Source organism: Pipistrellus hanaki (assembly GCF_964339955.1).
Source record: "Pipistrellus hanaki genome assembly, chromosome: 15".
Lineage (NCBI taxonomy): Eukaryota > Metazoa > Chordata > Mammalia > Chiroptera > Vespertilionidae > Pipistrellus > Pipistrellus hanaki.
The window spans coordinates 11,037,215-11,045,349 of NC_140517.1; the positions used below are offsets into that span (position 1 = coordinate 11,037,215).

The 8,135-nt window shown below is 47.5% G+C and overlaps 1 protein-coding gene across 1 annotated transcript in view; it reads right to left on the minus strand.

Annotated features, from left to right (window-relative positions):
- Window positions 1-7,760, minus strand: part of ATP6V0D1 (ATPase H+ transporting V0 subunit d1) — a 36,817-nt gene extending 29,057 nt beyond the window's left edge. The window contains exon 1 of the mRNA XM_084861136.1: window positions 7,527-7,760. Coding sequence (XP_084717262.1) covers window positions 7,527-7,656 — 130 coding nt within the window. The 5' untranslated portion in view covers window positions 7,657-7,760. The remainder of the gene's footprint in view (window positions 1-7,526) is intronic.
- Window positions 7,761-8,135: the final 375 nt, after the last annotated feature.

Genomic DNA, 8,135 nt, shown 5'->3' on the forward strand with positions numbered 1-8,135 from the left:
TAATTATAAAGGCAGGGTTAATTAAAATACATTTCATTTTCAAAATCAAGCTATCAGCTGTTAAAGTGTGTATACTACCTTTTCTGGGGGAAACTTTTATATATAGCCATGTTAATAAGGTAGTGAAAATTTGTCCCCCAAAGTATCCACACCCTTCCACCAACTAAACTTTCAGAATTTAAAGATATATATGTTTAGTTAAAAGAGAAAACACAAAATCACCAGGGCCAGCCGTGCGGGAGGCGGCACAGCAGGCATCAGGAGGGGGAATCCCTGGCTGCTGCTCTCCCCGCGCCACGTGCCAAATTAAGCTCCATGCCAGGTGTCCTCATCAGGCACGCTTGTGTCCACTTGTGTCCACTTGGCCCACTGCGGAGGCTGCTCTCCAGCCTCCTGGCAGGACTAGGCTTCTAAAAGAGGCCTGCCCTGACTGCAGGCCAACAGATGGCCGGGCGTGGGCTGAACTGCCGCCAGCCAGCGTGCTGATGACTTCCAGATTGGTATCTTGAGAGCTACTTCCCCTAAGCTCCGGGCCCACGCAGCCACCTCCTTCACACACTCCCATGCAGCACATCTGAGACAGAACCCCTCCTCCTCCACCACCCCGTCCACGTCCCAAACCTACCCTTCCGGTGGTCCCCATCTCAGAAACAGCTCCAGGCACGGATGAGTCAGAAGCCTGACTTCTAACCTCTCACATCCTCATATCTAATCAAAACTGGCCCAATCCTGTGTGCCTCGTCCCCTAAGCTGGTCTGTGACCCAGTGCTTCCCCTCCCCGCGTGCCACGCCTGCCCCAGTTCAGCCCACGTCCTCTCACCTGGAGAGCTGGAATAGCTGCCTGCCTCCAGCCTGCCTCCTCCTAAGTCCGTCCTCCCCTGGAGCTCCAGAGGCGCCATGGGTTAGCGAGAGGAACTTATAAGTCCATCCTCCCGAGCCCCAGACCAAATTTCTAATTGCATCACGCTCCCAGTCACCCCTACAAATCCTCCCCTCTCCATCCACAGCAGGATCAAGCCCAAGCTGGCTCATGGCAGCAAGTCCTCCCTCCTGCCTATCCCTAGCCTCCTCCCTGCCCTGGGGCCTCACCCTCTCGCAGCAAAAGCAAGCTGGAGAGGAACAAACAAGGCAGAAGGCTGTATGGTCACCACCGAGGATCCATGCCAGCTCCGATCATGGGGCATCAGGGGTCTTTTTATGCAGTGATGCCGCTGCCCGGGGCTGATGGGACAACACAGATCCTTAAATACTGATGGGAAAGCGTCAGATATGTGTAGGGCCTAAGGTCTCATAGCTCAGAGACTCAACACACTTGTTCCCTTCGTCCCAGTTATCACCTTTGACACATACACACCCCCGCCCCCATGGGCCCTAAACTCTTTCCTCCTGCTGTGGTCACTGGATGGTCAGGACTGTGTTATCTCTCCCTTTGGACCAGATCTGACTCTGAGGGAATCTGGATTGAGCTAAACTAGTGTTCTGACCCAGCTGTGGTCATCTAAGCTCACTAATTCAATAGAGTCTCCTTGGACAAGCAAAACAGAACATAAAATGTTTCCAGGCAAGAACATAAACAGATCATCTTAGGCAACATTTCCCACACATTACCCTTGACCTAAAGGAAGAATGTGTGTCTCTCTCTTTTTTTTTTTAAATCATAACCTCATCCCTCCTGAGCTGCATGTCCCTCCAAGATAACCAAGCCCTTCCATGCAGCAGCTGAGGTACCTATCCTCACTCAGCCCTGCACACCCCTGACCCATGCTCTACTCTCTTCACACTTTCTCAAGCTCCTCTGACACTCCATGCAGTTTCACATTTCTGAGAGCACTAATGCCATTCCTTCTTCCTGCCGCCTGGGCCTGGCTAATTTTTTTTTTCTTTTGTAACAGTTTTACAGAGATATAATTCATATACCATATAATTGATATACCATACAATTTGCCCATTGAAGTGTACATTCAATGGTTTTAGGATGTTTATATAGCTGTGCAACCATCACCACAAGCAACTTTAGAACATTTCATCACCCCAAAAAGAAACCATCTACCCTCCTCTAACTGTCACTCCTCATATGCTCACACTGCCTCCTATCTAACCTTCAAGTCCTATCAATTCCCCTTCCTAAGCTTTCCCCACAGTGCTGCCTGCCAACGCCTGAGAACAGGCTGCCGTCATGGCCGGCCTAGATTACTGTAAGACCCTGCAAAATGTTCTCCCCACCTCCAATGCAGCCCCTTCCTCCAATTCATGTTTTTTTTAATTTATCTAAGTTATTTTTTTCCAGATTTGCTTTAAACTTACAAATTAAGTATGGTGTACATACATATCAACTTAGATAACCACATATTATAAGGAAAGCAGATAGATGGACCACTGCAGAAAAATTATAAATTTTTCAGAACAGTAAAAAACAAAACATGTAATGTCAAATATGAACATGAAGCCATATCACAAAAAAATAAAATTACTCCCTCAGAAGTGATTGAAAATTAAATATTTGGGGAAGTATTCTGACTAATTCAATGAATTCAATGACCAATGACTTCCCGTATTACACAGAAACAAGCCACAAAATCATCTAAAGTTTATATGCATTATCAGTTCTTAATGCAATCTCAAACGTTTTACTAGCAAGTTTGATTTCCTTTTGAAACAGGCTTCTGTACATATGCATTTATATATCACTTTTCTTTTTTTAGTGGGCAAGTTCCCAGATGTTTACTGCCAGGACCTTCTGCTGCTCAGAGTGAAAAGAATGTCACATTCCTCTCCTGCATCTGCCATCTTGACCAGAAGACTCTCCAATCTGCTTTTTTTTTTTTTTTAATATTTTTTTTATTGATTTTTTTTTTTTTACAGAGAGGAAGGTAGAGGGATAGAGAGTTAGAAATATCGATGAGAAAGAGACATCGATCAACTGCCGCCTGCACACCCCCTACTGGGGATGTGCCCGCAACCAAGGTACATGCCCTTGACCAGAATCGAGCCTGGGACCTTTCAGTCCGCAGACCGACGCTCTATCCACTGAGCCAAACCGGTCTAGGCTCCAATCTGCTTTTAAAACTACAAATACATTCTCAAGCACAAGACCAATGGTTTTTGCCCTCACACCAGCTGCGCTCAGGGAAAAGCACTTCCTACAGCTTTTGCAACCCTCCAAGAGCTGCTCTCGGTCTAACTTTCCAGTCACACCATAATTAGTCCTGAATGACTTGCCAACCCTTGGAAGACACCAACCACATTTGCATCTGCACTCTCATGTGACTGGTGACTGGGCGAGCCCAGCGTAGAGTCTCGTTTCCTTCTTCCCATATGAGACTGTCTCTTGTGAAATAATGTTGAAATGCAGGAGGAGGTGGTGTAATGAATAGAGACAAGTGACTTGGGACAGAGAAGAATAAAGTATGTTATGGAAAACAGCCAGCATATCATACATGGGCGCTCTTCAACAAAGGTCCCCAACCGCCTAGCTCACTCGCTCTTCCCATGAATGTTAAGCATGTTTCTTTACAACAGGAAGGAGATGTCCTGACTGGCCCCAGTGTCACGTAGAGCCTCCACTCCAAATTAGGAAGGTGGCATCTGGAACCATCACCTGAGTTGTGGCTGCATAATCCAGCAACCTACGGCTTTTCTGTATTTCCAAATTTCTGAGTAATAAAAGAGCTAACCTAAAATTCTAGAAATAATGACCAACCCAATAGCAGTGAGTACCCTCTGGACTCAAATTATGGACTCTAAATAGCAGTTTTCAATAAATAAGTTAAAAAGCCAGGTCCCCGCCGAAACCGGTACGGCTCAGTGGATAGAGCGTCAGCCTGCGGACAGAAGGGTCCCAGGTTCGATTCCGGTCAAGGGCATGTACCTTGGTTGCGGGCACATCCCCAGTAGGGAGTGTGCAAGAGGCAGATGATCGATGTTTATCTCTCATCGATGTTTCTAACTCTCTATTCCTAGCTCTTCCTCTCTGTAAAAAAACAATAAAATATATTAAAAAATAAAAATAAAAATAAGCCAGATCCCCTAAGAGCAATGGTAACTCTAGGTCTGGTTCAGGAAATGTACAAAATAAGATTAGGACATATTGTCATCCAGAAATAAGAAAACTACAACAAGCATGTCAAACTCCAGGCTGGCAGGCTGTAAGTTTGACATGCTTGGTCTGCAAAGTTGTATCCAGAAGACTTGGCAGACTGTTGAATAAGCTCCCACTGGCCAAGGGACAGTGTGAACACCACAACAAACATATTGACATCCATACTGTGTTATGATACTAAAACAAAAAGGAGAACAAGTAAACCTCATAAGTCATCTTTGGAGAATGTTAGAAAAACAACTCATTGTTTTGAAAGCTAATAAGTATGAGAAACAATCAAGCATTTATCCTGCCTCTCCTAACTAGACTGAATTTCAGAGTAGCCAGGTAGTTGATTACTGGAAGTTTCCAGGTATAAACGTATTCAAACTAGCAATTGCAGAAAGAAACACAGAAAATCACCATTTTGCAAGCCCTACTGAAATTATTATTCTAGGAGATAAATATCAATGATTCCTTGCGTCACGAAAAGAGAAACAACTAGCTATCATGTGCCTCCCAATGAAGCACAAATATGACTTCTTAAAGATTCTTTTTAAAATAAAATATATTGCCCTGATCGGTTTGGCTCGGTAGCAAGAGCCTACACAATGAAGGGTCCCTGGTATGATTCCAGTCAAAAGCACTTGCCCCGGCTTAGGGCTCCATCCCCAGTAGGGGGCGTGCAGGAAGCAACAAATCAATGAGTATCATTGACCTTTCTCTCCCTTTCCCCTTCCTCTCTGAAATTAATAAAAATAAAAATATTTTTTAAAAAGAAGTGTTTTCACTGATACCAGTTTGGCTCAGTGGATAGAGTGTCGGCCTTCGAACCTGTGTGTGTGTGGGGGTGGGGGGGGCGGTGCAAGAGGCAGCTGACTGATGATTGTCTCTCATCGATGTTTCTAACTCTCTATCCCTCTCTCTTCCTCTCTGTAAAAAATCAATAATTTTTTTTAAAAAAAAAAAAAAGAAGTGCTTTCCCTGATTCATGTTTTAAAATGCTACATTAAATTTTTTTTTAATTAGCCCTAGATGGTTTGGCTCAGTATCAGACTGGGGACTCAAGTCAAGGGTCAGGTTTGATTCTGGTCAAGGGCACATGCTCGGTCCCTAGTAGGGGGCGTGCAGGAGGCAGCTAATCAATTATTCCCTTCATCATTGATGTTCTCTATATCTCTATCCCTCTCCACTCCTCTCTCTCTAAAAATCAATAAAAATATATTTTTGTTTTAAAAAGAGGGAAGCATTTACCATATTTTCCAGCGTATAAGACGACCCCCTAATTTTACAGTTAAAACATAGGCTTAGGCCTATATTCGCTGTATAAGACTACCCCCCACTTCAAAGAAAAGACTTACTTTGCCATCAAGATCTGCAGGTAATTTTTGTGCAATTTTGGTCTTTTGCCCCTGATTTTCGGTTGGCTTTTTTCGTTTCAAAAATCGTCTTATACACCGGGAAATACGGTACTCTGTGCTTGGTGCTGGGCTAAGTACTGCACACATACTAGTTTGTTGACATTTCACAGCTTCTGAGATAGGTACTGTTAACATATTAGATGAAGAACCCGAGGTCCAGAGAAGTTAAATAACTTGTCTAAGGTAATCCATAACTGGCAGAGCTGGAATTCAAACTCAGATTTGCCTAACTCCGAAGTCCACCACACTATGTGCACCAAGAGTTGGAGGCATGGCTGTGTGAAGGTAAGTAATGTGTGTGAAAGAGCAAGGGAATCCCTGAATGTCATGCCAAACGTCTGTATTGTGGTCCACAAGGGGGCTATGTCCCAAGCAGTATTATAGGAAGAATGGCCTAACATGTTTGTGGAGGACGGCATGCAGGGGTCCTCAAACTTTTTAAAGTGGGGGCCAGATCACGGTCCCTCAGAGAGCTGGAGGGCCGGACTATATGAACTACTAATTCCTACTGTAACACCTCGGCTGCGCTCACTGCCCAAAAAACCTGGCAGGCAGGATCAGACTCCTCTGCGGGCCGCACGTGGCCCGCGGGCCGTAGTTTGAAGACCCCTGGCATAGGGTCTTGCTGGGAAGATGGGAACCCTGTGGGGGACGGGGAAGGTTAGGGAGGAGTCAGCAGCAAGAATGAGGAAAGCCTAGAGAGAAACAAGCTTCCCAAATGTCAATTAGGAATCAATAGAGTTCACCTTCAGAGTTAAGCAAAGATCTTCCTCCAGTCCCAGTATCAGCTGTGTGTCAGACCCTGTCCCAGAGAGGGCCCCCACCCCTGTTTCTCCTTTTCGGACAGTGAGGATAATTAGGTTGCTGGTAGGCTCCTACAACTCAGCTCCCTAAATGCTCTGCTCTCCTTCCTCACTTCCGCTCCCGTAAGGGAACCATCTTTTTGTACACTTAACGCTAAAACCACAAAGTCCACAATCGTATTTTAATTTTAGTGAGTTTTAAAAATTAAAGGTATGTTTTTACATTATTGCAAGAAAAAACTTTTTTTAAAGTGAGCTCACTTTTAACCTTGTATTGACGTTTTTTTTAATTTGAAATTTTATCAAAGGGTGAATCATCTGGTCATCTTCCCCCTCTAGCTACCATGAGACCAGTTCAACAGTAAACTTGGGGGTCTGGGATGGGGATTCCATCCCAGCCACTGTGTCCTTCACTGCCACCTGGGAGGAGAGAAGGCAAAGACTGGAGTCAGGGGCATCTCTAATTCAGTAAATTTGATGCAAATGTGCCTCCTCGGGGGTCCATCCCACTTTGAAGCAGTGTGGGCTGAAAGGAAAAGGGAACTCGGCCTCTCTCGCGATTTTTGTGCTAGGAAAACCCTCTCTCAACAAGCATCCCTTTCGCTGAAGATTTTGGACTTACTGGCCAAATGCATGTGTGTGAACTCTCCTGGCTTGCAGGGCCACACCTTGCTCTCAAACACAGCCTTCAGAAGACTGCTCAGCCAGTGGCTCCGCGACGGGGGGAAACTCTTAACTAAACAGGCTCAGCAATTCCCCAGGAAGGTTCACCCCTCGGACAAGGAGAAGACACAATGATCCCCAAAGCCTTGGTGTATGTGTGACGAGGCAAGCGGGGCGCTTTTCCGTTGCCACGGGTCAGCTCACTCTGGCTACGTCGGGGTAAAGAGACTTGTATGGGCACATCTCACCGACCAACCACTCCCTTGAGACCTTCTCTTACAAACTACATGATGGGCTTAACCGAGAAAGAAACGGCCCCAGCAGAGGCGAACCGCTGAGGTTTTAAAGCGTTGTTTGCGTTTAGGCCTGAGCCGAGCCGCAGCTGGAGGCAGATCCCCTTCCAGCGATCCCGCCATCAGTCCCCGATTCCAAACGAAGCCTCTCAGGCGCTTCTAGAACCCCCTCCTTCGGCTTCCCCCGCACAGCACTCGGAACCCTCAGGCCCTGGCCAGCCTCCTTTGCCGGCCTTTCAAGGCCGGGCATCCCAGCCCCGCGCCTCACCCTCGAGCGTCTCGCACTGCACCAGGTTGAGGTAGTCCGCCTGGCTGAGCACCCCGGCCTTCAGGCCGCGCACCAGTCCCTCCAGGTAGCCATTGTCCACATTGAAGTAGAGCTCCGGGAAGTACGACATGGCTGCGGCGGGACCGAAGAAGCCCGACCCGCAGGCTCGCAGCGCTCCTCCAAGACCAGCTGACTCGGCGGCGCCCGCAGCGTCCTGTCAGGCGCGTCAGGTGACACGCAAAGAGGGTCACGTGGCCGCTGCGGGGCGGGCTCGGAGTGGTGCCCTTCTTCCGGATGGCTTCTAGTGGAGGCACTGCGCAGGTGCGGGCTGGGCCAGCTCTCTGGCGCCTGCGCACAGAGGGAAAGAGCGCCCCTGGCCCCCGGCTGGAGCTGCTAGGAGTGTCTACGGCCGGCCGCGCGGTGGTGCCCGTGCCGTGGAAATTGAATTGGATCCCCTAGCTTTCCCGGGTCTGGTGCCTCTGGCACTTAGGAAGGCGTGCGGAGCAAAGATGGGAGCTATTTATGCTTGGAAATATTCCAGACTGTTGAGTCAGCCTTCCCCCGAGGGGAACAGGTAGGGCAAGGGCGGCCTTCGCGGGGGGTCACCCA